The sequence below is a fragment of the Parus major genome, chromosome Z (genome assembly GCF_001522545.3).
Source record: "Parus major isolate Abel chromosome Z, Parus_major1.1, whole genome shotgun sequence".
NCBI classification, from domain to species: Eukaryota; Metazoa; Chordata; class Aves; order Passeriformes; family Paridae; genus Parus; species Parus major.
Window position 1 is genome coordinate 55,448,711 of NC_031799.1, and position 26,569 is coordinate 55,475,279.

The 26,569-nt window shown below is 36.5% G+C and overlaps 2 protein-coding genes across 7 annotated transcripts in view; one reads left to right on the plus strand and one right to left on the minus strand.

Moving 5' to 3' along the window:
* Positions 1–13,850, minus strand: part of CEP120 (centrosomal protein 120) — a 101,078-nt gene extending 87,228 nt beyond the window's left edge. The window contains exon 1 of the mRNA XM_015653146.3: positions 13,671–13,850. Coding sequence (XP_015508632.1) covers positions 13,671–13,716 — 46 coding nt within the window. The 5' untranslated portion in view covers positions 13,717–13,850. The remainder of the gene's footprint in view (positions 1–13,670) is intronic.
* Positions 13,851–14,330: 480 nt separating this feature from the next.
* CSNK1G3 (casein kinase 1 gamma 3) overlaps positions 14,331–26,569 on the plus strand; it is a 78,006-nt gene continuing 65,767 nt past the window's right edge. For 5 of the 6 annotated variants that reach the window (XM_015653470.3, XM_015653468.3, XM_015653471.3 and 2 more), the window contains exon 1: positions 14,331–14,438. The gene's annotated coding sequence lies outside the window, so the exon portion shown is untranslated. The remainder of the gene's footprint in view (positions 14,439–26,569) is intronic. The other variant, XM_015653476.3, reaches the window with a different exon arrangement.

Here is a 26,569-nt window from a genome sequence, read left to right on the forward strand (position 1 = left end):
GACTGCTTCAAATATATAAATCCTTTATGGGGACATTAATTTTGCCACCATCCCCAGAAATTTACATACTTGCTGAACAGAAAGGTAAAATCAAAGGCTTTCACTCCATTGAAGGATCTGGAGTGAAATTCTCTAGGAGATACCGAAAGAGAGAATTTTTTCTCATCTTGCTTCTGGATTTCAAAAATCTTGTGTTCCATGAAGTCAGTCTGTAAGGACCCAGAAACCAGAAGGTTGACCCAGTTACCCATTTTTGTCATGTCTCAGGCTCTTTACTTCATTGGTGCAGATTAAAACAAGACTGAAAGTGTAACAGAATATGCCATGGTGAAACATCTGTGTTTTTTTCACAAGCTAAATCACTTCAGAAATTTTCTACAGCATGTAAAAATGAAACACAGAAAAAGACAGATTATATCCTGCACTGCACAATTAGCTTTTTATCTATGCAAATTAGCTTGTACACTGAATGCAAGCACATGTTCCTTTCATGCCACTGGAAAGCTCACCAGAGAAAGACAGAGGTGCTACACATATTTTAAATAGTTATCAAAATGAACAGCAGACAGGACACAGTGTGGACACAATAAATTTTTCCTAGTCTAGTTAAAAAAAAAAAAGATTGCCTTTGAATTTTCATAAAGGAAAAATGAACTAGCAGATATAAATTCTTCTTAAGTAAATGTGCAATATATAGCTTTTGACTTTGATTCATCAGGAAGTTATGCTCAGAAGTGTTCCTGTGAAAAACTTTTCAGTTGTGCTTAGGATTTCTATTACAATTCTTAGTGATAAACAAAGCAGTGTTACTTTTTAAAATAGTTGTTAATATTATTTAATACTAGTTATTAGAATTCCATCATCCATTTAGTCTTTCAGAAATAGGAAGCTGAAATGATGAAATATAAACATGTAACTCATCGTTTTCAATGATCTTTACACAACTGTAAAATAAGTGTCTTGTCTCTCAAGATCTGCCACATGTTTTATTTCCCATATAGTTAAAATCTGGCTGAAACAGACTTCTAGTGAAAGATTAGTTGTTACAAGTATGATGTAATACTTGTAACAACTTCTGGACTTGTCAACTACATTTTAGTGTGTTATACCCACAAGAGAATGTAAACAAATATTTTGGCATTTTTTTTTATTCAGGAATAGTAAGAATTTTATGTCTTTTGTATAATAATAAAAAACCAAGCAACCAAAACTGCAACTTTCAAAACTTCAACTTTCATAATTGTGGCATGCAATCAGTTTGCAGTAATTGTAGTTAGTAGTAGTTTATCCTTTATTATTATTGTTTAAATGGTTTTGGTGGTGGGTCCTTTCCTCCGCTATCAGAACGATAATTTTCTTCTTTAAATACATATTTATAGGCATTGCAATACCATCAGCAGTTGCTGAATCCGGTAGCCAGTCTTCAGCTGATCTGACATGTTTTCTGGATGAGTAATAGCACTCAGCAAGGTGAAAAAGGGATATATTTTAGGGATAACTAGGTTTAAATTAATTTAAACGAATAAATGAACTTCATTACATGCCCAATAAAGGCAGCATTATTAATTGCAAAAAACTGAATTAATAAATTCACACCACGCAAGCCATTCTGATTTTTTTTTCTCTCTAATGCATAAAGTGATGCCGAACCATACTGCATATGGCTACTGCTAAATATATTTTTAATGTGAAAAATAAAATCCAGGTAAAAGGGTTAGATGAAATGCCTAGTCTAAATCAAGAGAATGTTTCTGTAGGCATAATAAAATTTATTTAAATTTTGCCATCTCTGCCTGTGTATACAGAGATGATGACTCAATTATGTTTTGTGTGAGGTCTCTTTCTTTCACCATTGTTAGAAAGCATATGCCATTATTGGAAGTACATGACATATGGAAGTATAAAGCATGGCCATCACCATTATTACTATAATAAAATGGCCATGAATATTAACTATTTAGATTTTTCACGGTGTTGAATGCATCTAGTGTGGCAGGAGAATGCACAGATTCAGAGCTACTGTAGGACTACTGTACATCAACTATAATTGGTTGAGGTTGTTTCCCCTAGTACTAATTACTAGATGCTTCAAAGAAGGATCAAGGTTCCTTAGTACAAAATATTGACATATATTAAAGGAAAAGAGTGGTTCTTTCTCTCTTCTTCACTACTAAGGTGTGAGCTGCCAGTACACATACCTAGGTGCGTATATATATACACACACATATATACAAATACAGCCATACAATACATATGTACAGACTTTATTGACAGCAAGGATTTTATTTTTGCCCCTGCCTTCAGTCTAAATGCTGTAAGGTTATAAAAGTGGTGTGCAAAAATCAATAGTACTCACAGTCCCAGATAAGCAAAATTTAGCAGTGCTTGTATTTTTTCTTTTGCTTCCTCTAAATAACCTTGAAAAAATTAGAATGAGGCAATTACTGAAATTGCAACCAGAATAGATTGTAAAGGACACTGGTCTCAAGACATACATTTTCAGTAATAGGCAGAGTTGTAAGAAGATGATTTCCATATCATTCCACCTCTGGGGTGAATAAATATATTCTGCATTAATTTGCAAGGTAATACATTCTGCTGCATGTTAATATATCAAGCCCCAAAAATCTCTCTATGTGAAATGAACAAGGCCTCTGGAAAAAAAAATAAATCTAAGAACTTTATGTATTTGTTTAAAATTCTATCATCTTTCATTAATTGCTAATTCAGAGAGTATTTCTAGTTCTGTTCTGGTGCTTGTCTTTTAGTAGCAAAATTGTATGTTAATGATATAGTAATGTAAATTAAAATAACATCTAAAAGTATGCTCTAAAGTGATTGAAAGCTCTAAAGTGATTGAAAGCTTTACTTGCATTGCTTAAATGAATGATTACTAAGCCATAGAAGCAGATCGCTTTCCACATTTTCTCTTACATTTTTTTAATCAGCAATTTTATATTTAAAACAACCTATTGAAAAGACAGGAATGGTACAAGAAATATTTTTTTTTAAAAGCAGAAATTATTTTTTCCTACTTTATTAATCCAAAAAATGTAATGAAAACTGTCTAACTGTGTTTCTTACTATGCCTTACTGTGTATTGCCAAGAAGAACATGCAGCATTGTAGAGTACAAACACCAGGTATTTCTGCTTTATCTGTTTTAATATGGATAAATAATCCACAAATTAAAAATGGATCTCTTGAATAGAATAAGTCACCTTTTAATTGCATGTAACCAGGGCTCCAATTAGGAATTTTTGGGTCTGAAGTCACAGGCACAATGCCTATTTGCACAGATGTGTGATGGACTCCACTGGAGGCATTAGACAAGATCAGAATCAAGGATTATAGAATTATGAAATGTGTTAGGAAGGAGAATGTTTTAATGACAAGAGATACACTGACAAATGTTGACTTATGAGATGATAATAAAACAGAAAAAGCTGTAGTTTAAAGTTATTTAATTTTACTGAATACCTACATATTTAAATCTGGTTTATTTGCATTGGGTTTGTACTGTATTGTATTCTGGGGATAATCAACATATTTTTGTGATTTCTTAACATTAAGAAATTCCCGCCTTGGTTATATCATAATAAGTGTTTTTTGAACATCATAAAAATTATAATCCTTACCCTGTCATGCCTGAAAAATGTAAGCTGTCCTAGTGAGGTCAACAGATTAATTCATGTGGAAGAAAAGCTATTCATATGCTTGGGAGTGTTCGGGTCTTAAACTTTTTGCATGACTTCTTCTCAAAAGTGAGAATGCATATAACTTTACAATTGGCTCACAGTAATTCTTCATGGTAGAGAAATGTATGTCCTCTCCAGATCTCAAAAATGGTTTAAGTAGGAAAGAAAATGATACCTGATGATTATTCCGTATTTTTGTTCCGTGACAAAACAAAATAAATACATATGTTATTGGAGAAAAAGAATTTTACATAAATTAAATCAAGTGAAAGATGGATTAAATTATCAGCCTGAATGCTTGATAGCATTTCAACCTTCCACATTTTTTCTATTGACTTTAAAAAAGGCTTTAGATTAGGACACGAATTCCTTAATTTCTTTCAGATCAAACAACATCAGTATTAACTCATTCAGTTCCATCTTCCTCTTTTTTGCCACAAAAATTCACCCTCAAGTATTGATTATATACTTTATTTAAACTTATAGTTCTAGTGTTCTCTGATAAAGTTGGCAAGCAACATAATAATATAAATAGTATCCTCATAAAGAAGACCCATCTTCTATATTTTCCCCCCTGGTTTTCGGAAGTACAGAATTTATAGATTGACTTACTACTAAAAGCAAGGCTGAGTTTTGGCCTATTTACCCAATTATATGGCCATTGGATTTCTTCTGGGAAAAGATTAGAAAACTATTGGCTTGAATTAATGTAGTAGTCTTGAGACAGGGAGTTGGAAATTATGATCTCAGAACATTATTTTTTAATTTAGTTGGGTCTAATTGTTACCTGCCTACAATATGTGCATTGCCAATTTAAAACTGGTGTTTTTAAGATTTAATTAATTTATGATTTTAAGAAACTACATGAATATAAGTCACAAAATTCAGGAACAAATTTATTAGAAATGAAAAAGCAGTGTTAGACTACTTTATCCCTAGTAGTAGGATAAAGTGCTGGTATATTTTTCCAAGAAGGCTATAAATTTGAGGAGAGGGGGGAATGATTCCTTTGAATAGCAGTACTGTTCAGATAGAGGATAAGAGAATTTTTTGGCTGAATGTTAAAAATACACTGGGTAAGTAACATTAATTCATTTTGGCAACATTGTGTGTGGACACAAAATGTAGTTCCCCTTCCTATAATTGCTTAGCTGTTTTGGGTTTTTTAATTTGGTTGGTTAGTTGGTGGTTTTGTGTTCTTTTTTGTGGCTGGGGTTTTGTATTCTTTTTTTGCTTGTAGGTTTGTTTTGTCATAGTGATCTAAATAACTAAGACATTAGTTGCTATCAGAATTTTTACATTGGGCTGTCTAAAAATGGATCACATTTTAATGTCATTACAGGAATAAGAGAAGTTTTTATAGTTTCTTCAAATTCTCATGGTTCTACTTTTGTTAGCTTTGTCAGAGAAAAAAAAAATGCAAACTAGTGAAATAAATGAGAATTTACTCAACACAAATGTAATTAGTGTAGAATATATGGAAGTTTACAGAATTTGAAGGATAATTATAGCAGACTTAAAGCTATCAGAATAAGTGTAAAGTACATATTTATCAATATACAATGTAATTTATACCACAAACAGTGCTACAGCTTCTTGTTTAGATTTTGTTAACCTGAGCAATGCCTTGGTAACTTAGACCCTTACATTTTCCTTTTTTCCTGCTTGCATTTCATACTGTGATGGGAAGAAAAATGCATTTGCTGCACACTGCCTAAGCCGTTAACTACACTAAGTACAAATTATTTCTCCCACAACAAAAGTATGTTGGCCCAGACACATTAAAGGATTTCTTTCGTCAACTCTCCTACTGTACTCCCACCAGAAAATAACTTCCTATATTTTCTTCTTAACACTTATCTTCATTATTCCTCAAATTCAACAATGTCAACAATCTCAAAGAGCCATATCCTGCTAGATAGCTTATATTGTCATGAAGTGGACATTCACATCCTTTTGAACCTTTAGGTATGCAGTGGAAAGGGGATTTAATGCCTTTATGCAGTGTGGGTTTTATCTGAAACTACATGACAAGGATTTTTTTCCCACACAAAAAAACAAAGATAGGAATTTAATGCCAATTTAAATGGGAAAAAACATAACTTAACTGCAGTTTTGAAATAGAGTAAATTGCTTACTCTTTGAAAAGAGTTGTTGGGGTTTTTTTGAGTCAGATGCACAGAGATAAATTTTCAGTGCTACAATGGCTTTCTATACTACACTTAGTGTGCTGGATTTTTCATTTTTCTTAAGATCAATGTCTTGTAGTTTGCCTTTTCATCCCATAATGTCACTATTTTTTCAAAACAAAAGATAACAACAAATCTAAACTTGACCTGTACTTTAAATGTATCATAGAAAAGTGCACCAATTTGGCTTTTTAAATGACCTAAGAGTAAAAATTCCTGCATCTTAAAAGACCAAATCACCTAGTAGCCGAAATGCCAGGTGAACTTCGACAGACAAATGTGAAGTGATGGAACTGAGGCAAAACAACACTAGTTTCATAAATACAAAGGTAGGCTGATCATAACTATGTAGAAGATGGACCCAGTTTATGTGCAAAACTTCAACTTAATGCTCTATAGAGGCCAAAACAAAAGAAAATTGGAAATTAAAAATAGTTTGAAAATAATATGGAAAGAACCAAGGAGGATCATCCTGATCCCCATCCCCCTGATCTTAGAAAAGAGGTATTGGAACTGTAGAAGATTCAGAGGAGGATAGCAAGCATGACCAATGCATGTAACAGTTTCTTTAAACTACTTGACAGGCAACAAAAGAATGAAATGGGATTTTTCAGTCTGAGAAAAGCACCCCAAACAGACCAAAGAACTCCCCTCCCCGGAAAAAAAGCAGTTTAGTAAGGGTTATGTCGGAGGTTGCAAGATCACTGGTGGCATAAATTAAGCAGGACTTCTAATAAGAGTCAAGGCAGAGATGAGCCAGGCCCAAAACAACCAAAATTTTTCAGACAGGAGCTACATTTTCTGTGAGTATCCTCACTACAGGATGTTGTCAGTGCATAGACTTGACATGAGTTCAAACAGAGCTGGACTAACATTGCAAAAGAGATCTATTGAGGGCTATTAAACAGAAAAAGCAAAGGAACTCCCTGTCCTGAAAGCAGCTGGAAAATACGTGGAGGCAAATTCATATGTGACTACTATGTTCTTACTAATCCTTGGGCAGTGATGGTTCAAATCCTTTGGACAAATAACAAAGATCCTGTGGAATGCTCTTTGCATTTGTTCTCATAAAAAGGCCAAGGGCTGATTTCAAAAGATCCTGCTGGCTTCCAGTCTTGCTGGTTCAGGTGCAAATCCCTCAGTATACCTTTAAATTAGACTGGTGTTATCTTACTGTTAGAGTTTCTTCAGATGGGGTTTCCACGAATACAAAGTTGTTACAAGGTACCTTATCAAAGTAATTTTCATAGGGGAAAGCTTTGTGAAGTTTTGTAAAGGTCCACTTTGTTTTTCAGATGGAAATGGGAAGCATGTGATGATACCTCTGGGCAGTAATATATCTCTGTCTTCAGAAGGAAGAAAAATGGAGGGAAAAACTAAAAAATAAATATATAAGCCAGTCTATTCAGGTATCCACTAGTTGCTTCAAGACACCGTATTCCATTGTCTCAATTGCTCATACAACAGTATAAATAGGGATACATTTTACCTTTGCAGTCTTTAGAGACAGACTTTAAACAAGGATAAAATATAGTTCTTAGAACTAGAAATTTGTTTGCATGATTTTGGATTGACAAAAAAAATCTCTCTAGTTTAATTGATGAAAGTAGTAACTCATTAATGGAAACAACAGCACTGCTTCCCCCTCCCCCCCAACAAAAAGCAAACAAACAAAACTAATCCAGCCCCCCTTCCCTAGACAAGCAAACCCCCCAAAACTCAAAGAAAACAAAAGAAAACAACCCCAAAAATGTCTAATAACTTATGTATAGACACTATTAGTGAAAATAAGAAAGCTCATATTGTATTTATATTATCTCTCTACCTTTCCCCACACAATCATTTTTTTTTCCAGCACAGCAACAGCTGCCAGAATTTGCAGACTACAAATGCAAGGATTTTCACAGAAAAGCTGTTCATAGAAATGTCCTTGATCTTGTAATAGTGATCATCATCCCCTGAGCTTAGCATTTTGCTGAATATACTATTATTCTTCATGAATATAAAAGAGGAGTTCTATGGAAATACCTATATTTTCAGCAAATCCTTGGCAAGTTTCCAGAGAAAATTATATAATAGCAGTAACATGGAGCACATAAGCAGCCCTTAAAAATATTTTCATTGAATTAATGAACAGGCAGTGATATTAATGAAGCCAAGCTATTTCATCCCTTATGTTCTGTCTGATGGTATAAATGGCTTCTGTTTCTGGATTTTCCTGGAGCAGGAAATCTTATTTTGTCCTCCAAATCCATGTGAATCCAATTTGCAGAAATTTAATACTTGTATCTTAAAAAGATACATAGGGCTTTTTAGGGTCAAAATTAGTGGAATAAACTCTTAGAAATCAGTAGCACAGAGAGTAACATAAAGCCAAGAGAAATTCCTTTTGAATGTGATTTAACAGGAAGTTTTTAGGTTCAATTCTTCCTTGATTTCCTATCTGTAAAATAAAGTCCATTGATCTCAATTTTCAAAGAAAATGTAAAATACTGTGATCAATTCACTATAATATTTATATCTGGAAAACCAAGCAAAAGCAATACAAATCTGAACATGCATTTTACTACTGAAAAACTGGGTACTTCCAACAGGAAAGCATGATTTGAGTAATGATGGATATGAGTTACTTCTCTTTAACATTGTAATGAGAAACACACATTCACATTAATTTTCATAAGAGCCAGTACAGTTCATAATAAGTTACAAATCTTCAGAGAATTCTCTAGCTTCTACCATACAAAAGCTACTTGGTCTAGGTAGCAGACCCATAATTTTGCCTTGTACCTCTGTATCTGATCAATTAATCTATTTCAAGAAAAAAATTTAGTGTCAATAAGCAGAATATTATTGATTGGGCAGACAGTTAGAAAGCCAAACCTTAATTTGACTAATGTACTATTGATTTTCTAAAGTAGCATTCAAACAATTAGTAACCTAGAGAATAGATTTGAGGGCAGAGTCTTGGGTGTAACAAGGGGAAAAATCTAGATTCAAAGGACTGTTCGTTGCTGCTCTACAAGGGAAAGCATTGAGAAGAACTACAAATATTGGCAAAGTCAAATCTTGAACCTTTTGGCAGCTGGATAAAAATTCAGTACAGTTTCTAGTGCAGTTTGTGGTATATTAGCAAATGTAGCATTTTAAAAACCTTGAACCTTACTAACTACTCTCATGAAATATTGCAGAATAGATTGAAATACATAGTTTATTTGCAGTTCCTTACTGTTAGAGTAAAAGAGGAAAATAATCATGAAGATGTGATTTCAGAGCCTGAAAAAGACTGAAAAAAAATCACATCATAGCAGTATTCTGGGTTTTGGATTTGGTTTTTTAAATTAATTTTCCAGAATTTTGGAGGCACTTCTAAAATATATTAAAACCAGAAAATGGAATAAAGAGAATACAAGCTTATATTGCTGAGAAAGAAAAATTACTCTTAAAAATACTCTGTATTAATAAAAAAACCCTCAATGTTTTAAAAAAGCTTGTATCAGCTTTAAATTATAATAGTTAAGAGTTGTAATCATAGAATGAAAACAAAGAAGTGGCTTTAAAATGAAATCTATAGATTTATTTTATTCTGACACAAGGGTTTTATTTTAAACATTTACTGAGAAACTTAGCTTTGAAAGTACTTATGAGACAGAAAACCTTTTCAAATGCCTGTTTGATTTTTTGCCAAAAACTTTCAATCTCCATGTTTTCTTGTCCCTAGATTTTGAACTTTGATGATCACTCTTAATTATATGAAAAAATACATGTGTTCTGTTCAATCTCTCAGATAAATGACAAACTGATAACAATAGGTTAAGCAGGTCTATGATTAAATACTTAAAAGAAAAAAGATCCTCTCCGTACATGAAGCAGTGTTAGATCAACAGTCAGATCACTGATCACTATCTCAAACTCCAGAATTCTAGCATTTTGCCAAAGTGCCTGATTTTCTGTACCTTATCATGTGGTTCTTACGTATGTGGCCTTTTCAGTCCTTCCACTTGACCTGACTCACACTTTTTTCATTATCCAATTTAATGGGATAATTCACCAGATGTATGGAAATAGATTTTGATGCAGTTAAGGCATAGCACCAACAAAGTTCTACATGTTCTCATGTCCCTTTTTTTTGTTCTGTTTTGTTTTGTTTTGTTTTGTCTTTGGTGCAACTCTGACTTCCACTTTTAAAAGTTCATTAGTATGGAGGGGATCAGCCTGATCACAGAACTTTTCCCCATTTCTCCCTCATGTAGGAGTATTCTTCCTTGGTTATAGGGAGTTCTTCCAAAGAAAAATAGTGCAAACTGCTGAGCATTTAGCTGAACCAACAACTTCAGAATTGTGAAGAGATAGCATAACATTTGTACATGGGTCAGATGACATAACCAGCCAAAGTGAGTTACTGTTTTTTATTTAAGGCAATGACATTCTATCAATTTTTTATTGTTTTATGATGTATGAGATTGATGTATTACAGGAATTTTCTAACTGCTCATGTAACTATCCTTACCAATGACAGCACCATGAACTGCACAAGCCTCATATTTCTTTCATATGGAATTAACAAATCTGTTAATCTGTTAATCTTGCTGTGCTCTCTACATTCATAAAATTACTATAAAATGCTCCTTGTGGTCCTAAAATTTTGGAACCTACAAGTGGACTTCAGTCTGCAATGCGTACTCCTAAGTCCAGACAGATGAGGCTTTCTCCTTCACATCAGCATTGCTGCCAAACTGCATGAACTTTAGAACAAATGAAAGGTACGCAGGGTTGTTTGTTTTCTCTGTTTGCAAGCACACATTTGCAGCAGCCAGCAACAGACTCCCTCCACTGCCTCTCCACACACATCTAAAAGCTGGCAAAGTGGAGGCTTGCGACTGTGTACTTTACCATGTTGCAGTAATTCTTTTATCACACACTGGTAACTTTAAGTCCAGAACAAAAAACTTAAACTAAAGGGTAATTAAACAGAATTTAGATGGTCCATAAAGAAGAATTAATTTACTGCAGCAACTTGTATTACTGCCTGTTCAGCTCTATTTTTAGGTGTTGAGATCTTCCTAGGCCTATGGATTAAGTTACAGGATCCTGAATGGAAGAAATTTTAAGGGACAGTGTTTGAGATACCACAGTGAGAACAATCATTCTAAATGAGCTTGATTGGATCAAATCCTATGCCAGTGACAAAAAGACCAATATTTAGAAATTGATATGAGTTTAAAACACAGGGTGGAAGGAGGAATCACATTTATTTCTTCCACATGTGTGAAATGAACAAAGATCTTAAGAAGCTGGAAGAGCTTTTAAGATGTGAAGGGAAAGCGGAACTATAGTCCTTAAAAGCCAGATGTTACGCCTGCGGGTTTCTAGCAAGACTTTAATTTATTAGTATATAGTAATTAAATAGTTCAGCATGGCAAGGGGGAATAAGTTCATTAGAGATATACAGCATAAATAATATGCTGTAGGCTACTGGAAACAGCTGCTGAAATACTGCCAAATGGTGAGTATTAAAATGAAAGCTGAAATATTACAGGAAATGAAATATCGTGACACCTTTATAATACAGTACTTTTAAAAAGATAAAATGTTTTGGAAAGTTAAGAGGTGTAGTACCTGGAAAATTCCATTACTACGCTGTGTGTGCAGGAATTGTCAAAGGATTCCATGAGGGCAATAATGCTAGGATTAAACACTGGAAGTACATTTTTCTTCACTTAGAACAGCATTCACATGTATACACAGCAAGGTGTACCACCTTTTGGGATGTTCACATGGTAGTTTTGTCTGGGATAAAGTAAATTTTCTTCACAGTAGCTACTATGAGGCCATGTTTCACATTTGTGCTAGAAACACCATGTGTGATAACATGTGTATTTAATATGTGAATAGTTAATGCTGAGCAGTGCTTACAAGAAGCCAAAGCCTTCTATGTCTGTTGTTCATAGCCGTGTGGTTTCCTGCCTCTCACCCTTAGGAGGCTGTGGGGCCAGGGATGGGATGGGACACAGCTGACCCCAACTGACCATGGGGATATTCCCTACCATTTGGTGTCATGCTTAGCATATAAATCTGGCTGAAGAAGTAAGAAGGGAGGATGTTTGGAGTGGTAGTGTTTGTCTTACCCAGTCATTGTTATGTGTGATGGTGCCATGCTCTCCTGGAGATGGCTGAACACCTGTCTGCATGTGGAAAACAGTGAATTAATTCTTTGTTTTGTTTTGCTTGTGTGTGGCTTTTTCATTCCCTATTAAACTGTCTTTATCTCCACCCACAACTTTTCCAGCTTTAAATCTTCCAGTTCACTCCCTGATCTTACTGGTGGGGGAGGGAGTGGCAGGATGGAACTTGGTGGCTGGCTGGGATTAAATCACGAGAACACTATAAAGCTTAATCCACAGCACGATTTTCTATTTTATGTACTCTACATGGTATGCTCTTGAAAATTAAGATATCATCCACTTCCTTCACCACTGAAGCCTGACTGTAACTCTAACTAACCCAAACTGATGTACCTTTCCTTAAATTCTGACATGTGGAAGATATCTTTGTCTTTTGCCTGATATTTATCACCTAAATCTTAAAATAACAGGTTGCTGAGTAATTTGTTGAGTTGAACTAACAGTTAATGATTTTTTTTTTTTTTAATAACAAATCATAACTGGAAAAACATCCTACAGCTTTGACATAAAAAAAAAAATCTGCAGTTATTGTTGCAGTTTTGAGAGTGTATTTAGAAAAGTTGGGAAAACCAATACTAGTACTTATGAATATGTGTCCATTTCTGATTAAAGTTTATGGAAAATTTCAGGACATTTGTACAAGATGAACTTGGCATCACAGTAATACAAGACTTGTTTTTGTCTCTGCTTAGTTGCTTGTGACAGTGGAATGCTTGCATCCATCGGGATCCCGCAAAACTAATTGGAACTAAGTGTTATGCTCACTCCTCTTTGATTAAGGCATCTTTTACTGAGGGGAAACAGAGCAGGACAACAGCTCTCTGTACTGTCCTAATACTGCGTCATGTATGATGCTAGAAAAGTCAAGATTAATTGCTGAAAGTGAGACATTCTGAAGGTGAATCTGTGCTCCACAGGGTAAGTGAGGAGTTAACACACTTCTCTGAATGAATGACAGTGACAGCGACGTTCCTGAGACCTGCCCTATATATCAGCACACCGTGAAATACTTAGCATGAGAACAGTGCAATTATCAATGGGCTTAAATTGCAAGATCACAGTTAAATGTCACCGAGATCCTTCTTAATAGACTAACAGTATAGATCGCCTATGGAGAATTTTTGGCAAAAGTAATGCAGTGTCTACTGAGACAAGGAAATAGAGCTTGAGCAAATGACTTCTGAGAGTTTCTAGAAGCAGTATTGCTTCTAATTATTTTTCCTACAAGGACTTCTAGAATGTTCTGGAATGTGCCAACTTTTCGTAAAAAATTATCTGAACAAGCAAGATCCGCCAGATCCTCTAACAGTTATTCTTTCATCCTCTCTCTTCCATATTTCTAATGATTATAAAATAAGTTGTTAATAAGCTTTTAAAGTTGTTTATATGTATTCAAATATAAGAAAGGTAATACTTCTACTTAAAGCCTTAGACCCCCAGGGGCCTAAATTATACTCAAATTTCAAGGTTTTTAAAATGCTACTCTCCTGACTGGAGAACTAGAGAAGAGCATAAAGGTCTTTTCTTTTGCACGAGCGTTGGCACAAAGTCTATTCCTGCACGGAACAGGGAATGCAGGATGCCCGAGAAGGGTAATCTCACCTACGTGTGGCGACACTGCCAACCACGGGGGGCACAAGGCGGGCATAGCATTTCTGTGAAACTGCCAGCCGCGATGCGCCCGGCGACGAAGGCTGCTGGCATCTGGGGACAGTCACCCAGCAAACGATAGAAGAGAGCTGAGGTTCCAGGCGCCCGCGGTCCGACACTGACTCCGTCGCCGCTGGGCACACGGCAATCCAAGGAGGCCAGCCCTTCACATATTAAACAGGTACCTTTGTCCCTATCATGGGGCTTTAGGCGAGGAAGACGCGCCGCCGAGCCGGGGCAGGCGCGCCGCCGGCTCATCGGAGCCCGAGCTCTGAGTTATGAGTGGAGCAACTGAGCGCAGGGCTCAGCCACCCCCACCGGCCTCCTCCGGGCGTTGCCGCCGCCGTGGCTGCGGCCACGCCCCCGCACTGCCCCGCCCCGCCCCTCCGTCATTGGCTGCAGGCTCTGCCCACCAGCAAGCCCCTCCCCCTCGCCCAACCTGACATTAGCGTCCCACCTCCCGAGTGGCCTGCGCGCCCTGTCAATCACCCGCGCGAGGGCCGCGCGGTGCGGCCCGCCCTCCTGGGCGTCTGTGCCGCGGTGGGAAGGGGCGGGCGTTCGGGCCGCCGCCGCTTCCCCTCCGCCTCGCAGCGCCGCCCCGGCCGGCCCCGCTTCGGAGCCCCGCGCCAGGGGCGGGGCGGGGCGGGGCGGGTCGGGAAGCAGTGCCCAGAGGTGAAGGACCGAACGCCGAGCCTGTACCCCGCTCCCCTGGGTTCCCCGGTAGGTTGCTGTCCCCGGCCGCTTCTCGGAGCGGCGGCGGTTGCAGCGGTCTCAGCACCTCCGTAGGCCGAGGCCTTGAATTGCCTCCCTCCCCCTTTCCCTGGTGGCCGCGGGGCGTGTGGGGGCCGCGGAGCCCCTTGCGAGCGCGGCGGCCACCGAGGCGGCCGCCCGGGCCGGGGCAGAGAGACCCGGCGCCTGTGCGGGGCCGTGCCCCGGGCGGGTGTGGGGGGCCGGGCGGCGGGGCTATAGGGGCCCGTCGCCTCCCTGTGGCTGCGCTCCCGGGCGGCAAAAGCCGTCGCTGTGAGACCTCCGAGTGCCCTCTCCTGCAGGAGTTGCTGGCGGCGGTGGGTTTCCCTGTCTGGCGGCCGGTGTCGTGCTGCTGGCGGTGTTTGGTCCGGCCGAGCACCAAGCTGCGTTTGTAGGAAAAACTAAATTTGTTTTCCTGGTCTGTAGAAGCAGGTTGATGGAGTGCGATTGTGCTGGGTTAGCAGATTAGCAGATTAGAGGCAAATTGAGCTGCTGGTGCTCTTTTTTTCTTACCTTTTATTTTGCTTTTTATGAACTTATTTATGGTCACGTTCTGAATGTAGTGGTTTTAAATTTGATTAATTAAAATCTCTAAAAGTGGTATGTCAGTGATTCACCATGGAACTCATACAGACCTTATTTTCAGATTCTTGTTCATTTTACTGGGACACCCTTAATGAGTGTTGAAGTGACATGCAATATGTAAAAAGAAATTGGAATGTGATTTAAGATTTTTTTTCTAGATGAATTTTGTAGTTAAGATCATTTGTAAGTGCATACATAGTTAGAAATAGGTACTGTGCATGTTCTTAAGCATGATTATAAGTAAATCACACTGTTAAGCATATTAAGCCTTGCTGCCTGGGTTATGACTGCTTGTAAGGACAAACACTTTACCTGCTCTTTAGACTCACACCTCTTCTGAACCCATTTATCTAGTGAGTGCATTTTATCCTGAGCTGCATTGGGATGTTAAAATCCAAGATGGGAGTAATGCAATTTTGCTTTAAAGGGAAAAGATGAGATAGAAGTTTCTCTGCTAGCTATTATGTTAGGAGATGTCTTCTCTCGACCCCAGTATCCTGTAGTCAGTTTCTTTTTAGTTGAGACGTTTCTACAGCTAAACAGTATTTGCAGTGGAAAAAGTGGTATTTTGTTGTGCTAGCCTGAAATGGAGAAATTACCTGGCAAATGGCAGACTATTTACATCAGCTGAGAGAATGACTTTCAGCTAATGAAATTAATCTTTTTCTCTCACCACTGCATCAAATAGATGTATTGGCTTATAAAATGTAAATGAATTTCAGAATCTGGAGTATTAGTTCTGATACATCACATTTTCTGTAGAGCTCTTTTTTCTTATGTGTGATCAAGATAAATATATTTAAGATTAGTTGAGAAAATTAACCTGTGACAGGCCATGTCTTAACTCTTCTGAAGTTCTTCCCCTAAAAGAAGTAACTGAGCCTACAAAAGTGGTTTTCCCTTGTCCAATCTATTTACTTACAATTAAGAAGACTGAATTTACGTCCTGTTGCAATTTTTCAGTTTTCTATAGTGTCATACTTAAATTCATTGCATTATTAAAGATCATGCATTATATCAAATCTTAATGTCCCTATTGTATCCACAAAGTTTGTCCTTTGGAAATAGAGTTGTTCTTGGTTCACTAGTTACTGTGCTAAATAGGTCTGTGATTAGAAGTATTAAAGTTACATGTATTTCTAACATTTTCACTCTTGTCTTTGAAAATCTGTTTAAAAAAGATTAGGAAGTTTTCTGATGTTTAAAAGTAATTTGGTTTACTTATGCCTTTGAGACAACAATAAATGGAACATGAGGAATAGGGAAGTGGCAGTGGTTACTTTTCTTCAGTATCTTCTAATTACAAAAAAGAACAGAGTAGTGATCAGCTATATTAACTGTCTTTATCTAACTTTTCTCCAGCTGAACATTTTTTTTCAGTCTATTGTAAACAAAATATCCAGTTACATCTTGCTCCTCAGGCTTTTCTTTATACTTTTCAGTGATTTTTTTGGGGATGTCATACATAAAAGTAATAATGTAATTAAAAATGCACACGAACCACAGGAATAACAAAATTTAAAGGGAGTTTGACATACTCTTTCTTAGTTTAAGCTCACTGATTCAACTGCAGGTTAATGTCAGGAGTTCTCAGTCAACCCTTAGTACCTCACCTGAGGTTGTGTGAACAAAATACCTGACAGTGCTTAAGGGAAGAGTGGGACAATCCTTTTTGGCCATGGTCTGTGTTTAAATGATCTAAAACTGACCATAGTATTTGGTGTCATTTAATAATGTAAGTGGAATGGTGTGTTTCCAATGTACATTGGGCCTTTAACACTCTTTCAAAAATATTTTGAGATTTCTATATAATTGATTTCCCTGATAGAATAAAAGGTTAAAAAGTAACTTTGAAGTAATTGTTGTATATTTTCCAACAATCCTTTTTTTTTTTTTTTTTATGCTATGCAGGCCTTTTAATGCTTCCTCAGTGCTGCTGCAGCACCAGTGCAATGAAATCAAGCATGATGCTGCTGTGCTTGTTTTTCTGAGTATAATTCTGAGTAGCCTCCTAGACATTGTCACTGGAGTTCTAGAGGTTTGTAAGCTACAGCTGAAAGAGCTGGGTGAAGAAAGATGGGTGTATTTAAGCTAAATAGTTGCTTAAATTAAAGCAAACTAGTGAGAAGGAAGTTAAAAGGGTGATGGTCGCAGATAATGACAGTGACTGGAATCGTCTGTCCTTCCCTGTGGTCTTAAACATTATAATTTAATGTCTTCTCTTTGGCATAGGGAGGATGTAGAAGAGACATCACACACTGATCCATGCTGTGGAATTAGTTTGGATTTTGTTTACTTAGGGAGTTTTCTGAAAGCAATACTTTCAGAGGAAGTTCTGAAGAAGTGCTTTCTGAGGAAGTTCTGAAGAGGAAGTAGTAAAGTATGGAATAAATTATTTAGGTGAGATTTAGCTCACCTGTTATATTTACTTGTAGTGTTCTATAGATGACATATTCATTACCTTAAATTTATGAGAAGGTTTCTTTCTAACAGAAGGGGCAGCAAATATTTATATATAAGATATACATATATGTTAGAAACAGAAATATTTGTGGTAAATACATAATATTAAATATATAACAATTTTAGAATATAATAGATGTGTTTACCAGTGCATTCTTCTAGGATGTTTATTGAACTGCATGTTCCTTATCTCTTACAGAGAACAGTTGTAATATCTACACTTCCCTCTCTTCACCACCTTCTTTATCTGGTGTTTCTGACTTTCTGTGGGAAACCTTTTTTATTTAAGATAGATTAAAATCCCCATTTGGCTGTTCAAAGAAGGATGTTTAGTACAAAATAAGTATATTCTGTAGTTATGAAAAGTTAAAACAGTTGTCTTGCCATTTGTGTCTGGTATTCTGCCTTGGGAGGAGACATACTGAGCAATCAGTACTGTCTTTGCCCGAATAACTGTAGGTCAAAGAAGCCCATGGCACACATACAAGTAAGATTTGCATTTTCAAGTAAGTTTATTACTTAATTTGACTTTGTGTGTAACATCATTAATATAACTACAGCCGTTTATTCCTGTGCTTTAGGATCTCTGTAGGATCCTATTTCCTATGCTTTAGGATCTTCTTACTAACCAGCTTAGCTTTTAACATACCAAGATTTTGTAGTAACAAAACTGTAGTAACAGTTTTAGTTAACTTAGTAATTTAATATTATTAAGTTACTAAGTTAAGTGAATTTAATGTCATTTTCCTAGAAATAATTTTGTTTTCCGCCAGACTCCCTGGGTGGTAATTTATACTCATAATCAACCATGTGTTTCAATAATGTTATTTTTGATTAAGACAGGATTTGGACTATAACAGTGGAGGTTGATGTCCTTTTCAGTAGGCCAAAAATACAGATGTTTTTTGACAAGCAGAGCCTAGATTTCAGTTTTAAGTATGTGGTTTGTCACAACTTCTTGTATTCTCTATAAATATTCATTGAGTAATTTGTGAATTGCTGTGCTCTTTATTCAGTAAACCCTTTGCAATAATAGAATGTGGATGGAACAGTTTCCAGCAGAAGCAGAGTTGAAGAAGGTGTTTGTGTGGCATTTTGTATGTGGAGGCCACTGGGGTGTGATGTGCTTGAAGGGATGCACTTGATGGGGTGTGAAATACCAGTCATTGTGAATGTGCTGCCAGCTGTTGGAAAGGCCCTTCTCTCTAATATGGGGCATTCTCTTGCTCCATTTCTGGCCTTGCAGTTTTGTAGTTCCGCTCTTGCTCTCCATCCTGTCTCTTGTATCCTCCACTGAGTTGATTCAGCTTATGTTCAGTAGTGAGTTACTGCGATTGTGAACTTTCTGGCACTCTTGAGTGAGTAATGGTTTCACTGAGGCCTGTGAGTGCTGAAGCTGGTGAGCAACAGGAGCAGCAGGTAGAGTGCCACATGCAATAGAAGAGCCATTGTATTAACCCATCAAAGTTGATTGCATTTTGTCTTTTGCATTTGCATTTCAGTCTTAGGTTCTATTGTAGCCGTAAAACTGTTCTTCTTGGTTCAGTTTGTCTTTGAGCTTGAGGTGCTAATTACCTAGTTAATGTTCGATCTGTTTAATTTTTAAAGCAGCATTGGCTGCATTTTTGTAGAAAATGCTTTAAAATCATCGGCTTCTTGGCAAGTTCCCATTGTGATGCTGGAAGGTGTAATTTACTCCAGGCGAGGACACATGTCTGCAGCCTAGAAGAAAGTACTATTTTAAAAAATGTTATGCATAGAAGAATCCTGTGAGTATCTTACTGTGTTTAAGGCACTAAGCAGTTTTCATTTTATGTCTTTTTATTGAAGTTAAATGAAGTAGTTAACATGGCTGTTAGCATGTTTCAATGCCTTTTTAATGTAATGATATAAACCAATCTTTAAATGCGTTCAGCATTACTTTAGAAGACTTCTGCTAGTTTGTAATGAAGAACATATTTGTTTTCATGTAGTATTGATATTTTTGATGTCAGTATAAATGTAGATAATGCCCGTAAAAGTACATCTTTCTTAAAACTGTACTTTGTAATTGTACAGTAATCTTGGGAAGATGAAGTACTGTAGAGGCTGAAGTCAGGGACATGATTGCTTTAAGGGTCACGGGAGACATATTTCACTTTAACCTTAGCTAGTATTTTCTTAGTTGCACCTTGCAGATACTTTCTTCTGGAAACAGAGAAGTTCTATATAGAATGTTTTTTACTTTCTGTAGAAATTCACCTCAGTTGGCACTCACTTCTTGCAATGTTTCAGGAGCAGGTTGCTCAGTCTATCAGGTTATTAAAGGTTCTGTGTAACGTTTGCTGATGGTAGGTTGAGGTATCTCTAAATCTGGAGAAATAAAAAAATGACGAAACTAGAATTTATGGTTGTAAAGATGTAAAAGATGTAAAGATGCAGGGCAGAATTTTTCCAACAAATAAGAGGAAGACAAAATAACTAAATTTTCTTTTTAGCTTTTGTCAGACTGAGAGAGAAATGTCTTTATAGAAATGCTCTTGTCTTTGCTTTTAATTTTTCCAACAGTATTCATTATTGTTTGTGTAAAACATTGTGAGACCTCTAAGTAAATTCTGTTGGTTGTAATTTAGATTTTCTCTTGAAAAAAAGTCCGTTCTTTAAGGAAATGAAGTATTTTTGATTTGCAGCTCTCTCATCTGCTGCCTGTAGAAATGTAGAATTTTTAGGGCAGTTTTAACCAAGCTTAAATCATTTTGCCTATGAAGATAAGTTAGATAAGTTCCTGTAAGCTTCATAAAAAAAAATTTAGACAGTAGATATTTATTGACCATTACCCTAGTGAAGAAAGGATGTTCTATGTTTTGTTGGTAGTAGCTTGAAAGCTGTTGAGCTTGCAACTTGTAGTACTAGGCAAGCAATAGAACATTTCACTGAGGAAGGAGGGAACATTTCAGTGTGGGAAGAAAGAACGAGTTTTGTGAAGAAAGAGAGTTGAAGATGTATCAGAGGGTGGCCTGGGAATGCTGTGGAAATGTAGAAGATATCTAGCAAGGTGAAATCAATACACTGTGGCTGTGTGGGTGTTGAGCATTAATCTGTAGAAAGCTAAGCTTAGCTAACGATGATGCTTTTGAGGAATGATTCTGTCTTAATCTTCCTAAGTGGTACATTAAGAGTTCACTATACACATCAACACACTTAAGTTTTCTCATTTTAGTGCTTGAGAATTTTATTCTGATTTTATATCGGTGTTGTTAAGTAACTGCAATTGGATCTTGACAAAACTGATGCCAACAGCATCATGTTCAGTTCTCACAGCTTATAATTTACATCAGATGATTTCATATTCAGTGTTGTTTGAATTTGTGTAAAACTCTGGGAGGCTTGTTTTTTCCTCTGAGTTCCATAGGAAAGTGTTAGTTTAAATGATTTGTATTATATCACAAATGATGAATCCAAGACCTTAAGTGTGGCTAGTGTTTTTCCTAATTCACTAATGCATCTTATGCGTTCAAAATCAAGGTGTCAAGCATGATTCTATTTGCTGTGGTGTCTAAGACTTTATCTCCTTTTATTCCTTACTAAACTTATAACACAAGAAAAAAGCTTTATAGCCTTTTTGAAAACTATAGAACTGTAGTTTCAATTTAATAAAGATGTTTTTACATTGCAGAGAAAGCCATGCAAGTGAGAGGAGATTTGCAAGTGTATGTTGTAGTAAAATACTTGGAACTGCTGTAGAAGGTACCTGTCTAGTTTATGGAGACTATTAAGGCAGCAGAATCATTTGATTACCATGTAATTGTTTATTGTTTGTTATTGTTAGAAAGCCTTGACAGATTCATAACTGCAAAACTCAGTCTGGAGATATTTTTGTGTACTGTGAGTTATCCCTTTCCTCACATGTGGAGTTATTAAATTTAAATGTGGCTCCTGTCTTAAGTTCTTGAAGTAGAATCTGACCATGTAGTGAAGTGACAGAAGGAATTGTGTAAGAGACTTAAAAATACTTTTATTTTTAAACACTGATCTTCATAATCACTATGGAATGCTAGAGCACATTATGTATTTTAGCCTATGCAAAATTTCACCTGAAGACCGAATTAGTGTCTTTTGGACTCATAGAAATGTTTTGGGTTCTTTTTCTATGTAGCACTGGGGTGCTTCACCATGGTGCTTAATTCTGTCTTCAGATGTAGCTATGGTGGTAGATGAAATTAACTCCTTGCTTTGTTTTCTAACTTTTAGATGTGTTAACTTCAGAGTTTCTCTGGCCTAGTCTTTGACTAATCCATACCTTTCTGTTGTTCTGCTGTAACAGTTGTGTGCTGTGGTACAATTATTCATGTAGAAAATTGAAGCCTCTGTTATGTACCATTAGCTGGCTCAGCATTAGCTTTCTGTCAGCTGTGGACAATATAGCCCATTTAAGTCTGTATGGTTAAATGATTGAAGTATTGCTTAGCCATCAGTTTTGTCCTTTCTGTACTCTTTTTAGTAAATCAACTTTAGTAGTGTCATTATTAGACTTTTAAAAATTATTTGTTGTGTTATGTTATGTTGTGTTTTGGCTCTCCTTTCTGAAAACTGACTTTCAGCTTTTAGTCAGAAATGGTGATTATGTGAAAGGCAAGAAGGATGTGTGCGCAGAAGTTTTAACCAGGTAACTGGATGCACTTGCATGGAATCCCAAGGTGAACTTGGTAGGATTTTGTGGTGAAAGCCTATGATGAAATGTAATTCATAGATTAGGGCCAAACTTGCCTTCCAGATCAATGAGAAAATAAAAATGTTTATGCAGTGACCAGAGAGAGCCATCTCAGCTAATGTTTGTTTAGAATTAAAAGAGATTAAGAGATTGCTTGGAGATCTTAATTGCTGCTAGTCCAATCTGTAATTTGTGGAAAAATTGTACAGAGTTAGGGTGACTCCCAGTACTATACATGTCTTGATGTGACAGCATGTTGACCAGAATCAGCAGTTGGTGGTGCAGAAGGATGCATTTTTCATTAGGTAGTAGACTTTCAACTGACAAAATTAAGTGTACAGAACAGATACTGAATTTTGGATATTGGCAGCCCTCAGATTTGTTCATGTGACTTTAAATCTTGGTACAAGAAAAGTTACACTAGTTTAACTAGAATAGACTTCTTAAGCAAGCTTCAATAAAGATAAGGTAGGTTTTTGTTTCTTGTACAAATGAGTGGTTGATTAAATGTGTTAATAAAGGTGTTCCTCTTAGATTTTGTGTGTTAGAGGAGGATTATATGTGGCCATATGTGGCTTGTTGATGAACTTTCCCTAGGGAATGCCTATATACATGACAATTGAAATGCTTATTCTAGAATCTCAAATTAATTATTTTTGTTGAAAATAGTATGTGGCAGTTGATATAGTAAGAGAAAAATGTAATTTTTTTATTTAATATATTTACTGCTAGAGATGAAACCAAGACTTTTTAGAAGGCTTAGTTATGTAAATTTCAATTCATAAGAAAGATACTTGGTTTTACCGTGATACTTTCAATTAGGCTGCTTCTTTGAGTGCATCTCATTCATATGTGTTTGTAGATTGAGACTGTATGTATGTAGACTTATATTCAGTTACCTAAAGTCTTTTTTTATAAGGAATATCATACATATCTGTAAGAGTAAGCAAATAGATATTTTAAAACAATCATATTTTTTAGGAATGCTGGTAGTCTAATTTGTACACCAAAATTAAGAAGTTCTGTTCTTGGTTTTGCAAAATTTAGCTGAGTCTAGAATTGCTTGGTGTTACAGAAGGCAGATGTGGAAAAAAGACTGAATGTTGCGAGAACAGTACTATTGTCTGAGTTTCAGAAAGTGAAAATAAGAATCTGTGAAAAGCTGAGACTATTAAGTAAAAAGGTAATGGTAATGTAGAAAGTATATGAGATACAAACATTGTATTGTTGGAAGTTCTGGTAATGCAAGCAAAATTTGTGTGCACTTGTGATATGTGTAACTTGTGTTAGTTGCTTTGGAGTGCTGAAGAGCATGAATCAAAATAAAAGTGTTTTGAGGTCATGCACACTGAGAAATAAATTGCACAGTTGAGCTCCTGCATAATCTAATATTAAGAGATTTCATTTGTCTTTGAAATTAGGTTATTATATTTGCCTTCTTAAATAAACACCCATGTCTTTTGAAGTGTGAAAAATCTTATGTGATCAAGAAGTAGCAGTTGCTCTGAATGTTTTCCGTCTTTGCTGATGAAACTCTAGAAAGGATTTCAAACTTACTAGTATATTATGTATTCTTTTTCTCTGAGAAAGAAATATAGCAAATGTGGGATCTGTAATTCAGTATTTTGAAAGGCAAACTGGCAGGGAAGGGATGTGGCTGTGGTTTTTGATGGCTTGAATGTTCATCCTGCTGAAGATGTTATTTAGGTGCATTGTCGCTTCTCGTATATCCTGTATGCTTATTTTATGATTGTGGAGACAGCAGTCCTCCCATGTGAAGCTGAAAAAGACCATCCTTATTTCTTGGATTAGTTCACATCTGCTACAAAATATTGGTATTTTTTTAGGGAAAAAGATGTTGTTTCAGAGGATTTGCATTATTCTTTTTACAGTGGTTCCAAGGTAAGTGTTTACCTAACTGAAGTAACTAAGGAATGGGAGAATAAAATAGTCTTTGATGAATTAGCTGACTTCTGAAAAGATGAAGAGCAGATAATGCCAAGCTGTATTTTGTTCTTATGTTGAAATTTTGAAAAAAAGCTATAAAATCAGATGCCATTGGTCTTAGAATTCCCCAAATGTATGAAGTGGATTATATTGTTGAGAGCAAAATGTGTTACTGATGAATAAGTTTTCATTACATTCAGGTCACATATAAAGAACACAATCTAAGACTTGTAAAATGGTTCAGTAATGAGCAATTTTGATACAGGTTATTGATAGCTGGAGAGAGAAATTGTGTCAGGAGATATTTGTTTGGAAATGTTCTTTGTTTTTCAAAGATGGTATCAGGAGCATGTACCATCTGTGGAAGTTTTATATACTGAATATTTCAGCACGCTCCTTTTGTCTTAAGTTTTGACTAAAGTACTAATGATTTTGCATATTTTTTCTGCTTCAGAAATCTGAAAAATGATGAAGTAATAATTTTGTTACATTTAATTGAGTTACACAATGAATCATTTTATTTTAGAGTTTGCTTAGGAAAACGTTATACAAAAAATAAAGCTATAGACATTTATTTGTAATACAAATAATTGGAATAGCAGCTCAACGTCTTTGGGTCACATGAAAGTCTTGTGAAAGCCTGATTTTCTCTTATTGGACTAAAGTGAAAATAATGAAATCCACTCTTGAGTCATATTAAATGTTTATTTTTCTTTTAAATAAACAGTAGATCCAACTCAATCACATATAATTTTAGAGATCTTTTCCAATTCAAATTCTATCTGAGAACTTTTTCACAGTCAGGAACTGCTGTCCTAATCTTTCAAGGGATCTTCAATTACGAGCCTGTTTGCTGTGGAATTGGAATTTCGTAGATTTCCTCTGTTTCAATGAGACATGTATATAAAAATGAATGAAAATGATGCAGTAATAACTAATCTAGAAAGAACAGCTTAATTCCCCGAGGCATGTAAAAATAGCAGAAGTAGTTGATTAGATGTTTAAATTTTGTATTACGATCTCACAATGAAGTTCTTGCTTGAGATTCGTAGGTTGAATTCCAGATTTTCTGCTCTTCAGTATCTCTACAGGACTTTTGTTAGATGGAATCTTGTATTAATTTTTGTGCAGTATAAATGTATTTGTAACATTGAAATGATTATTGGAAAGTAAAGTGAATATAACTGTTCTTCATCTCAGTTGAAGACTAGTAGGTGAAGTATCCCATAAAAACTACATGTTTCTTGGAAGTCTGTGGGAGAGGCACTAGAAACTTTCTCTGCAGTTTTCTAGAAGATGTGGGGAGAAGCTCTGTTGCTAAATTACTACAATTGCCAGGAATCATGAGCCCTTGGGATTAGAAGTATGTGAACAGACACTTCAGAGGTGAGAAACTGCAGAGGTATGAAAATGCCAGAAGGCTGAGTGAATTTTAAATGCCTTGTGCTGAAACCAGAACTATTTCTTTACCATCTTTCACAAAATAATAAAATATTCTGTGTTGAAAGGGGCCCAGAAGAATCATTGAAGCTCAACTCCTGGCCCTGCACAGGACACCCCAAAAGTCACACCACGTGCCCAAGAGCATTGCTCAAACACTTCTTGTGCTCTGTCAGGCTGGTGCTGTGACCACTTCCCTGGAGAGCCTGTTCCAGTGCCCAAACACCCTCTGGATGAGAAAATTTTCCTAATATCCAACCTAAACCTCTCCTGATGCAACTTCAGGCCATTCCCTCGGGTCTGTTCACTGATAGTAGCTTCTCTGTAGTTCTTCCATTCACCAGACCTTGTTTCCAGTGAGCATACACCTCACTTTTTTACCTTATTTCCAAGAGAAGATTCCCGCTCAGCCAAGCTGGCATTCTGCCTCCTCTGCTTGACTGCTAACATTTTGGAACTGCCTGTTCCTGTGCCCCTGGGAGAAGGTGCTTAAAAAAATGACCAGACCTGATGGACCCCAGCACCCTAAAATGCATTTTCTCAGGGCACATTACTGATCCCTTAACAGTTTGAAATCAGCTCTTGTCATGCCTGGGACTGAAATTTTGCTGTCAGTTTTCCTCCTGATAACCAAGATTTTAAACTCAATTGCTGTGTGGTCACTGTGGCCAAGGTGACCACCAGTCACCACTTTGTTTACATGATCCTCCCTGTTAATAAGCACATCAAGAAGGGCACCTTTCATAGTTGGCTCCATTATTAGCTTTATCATAAGTTGTCCTGGGGTGACTTTATGATACTGGTATCCCCAGTTGCATGGTTTATGTTATATATTAAATTCTGCACCTTTTAGATTTGCTCTGAGAGCGAAGGGGGTGAAGAAAAAGCACGCAGTTTGTGTTGAGGAAAAACATCACTTCCCTGCATGCTGCTCCTGGACTGTGGTATCTGCAGCATGGACAGACAGTGGGAGAGAGCT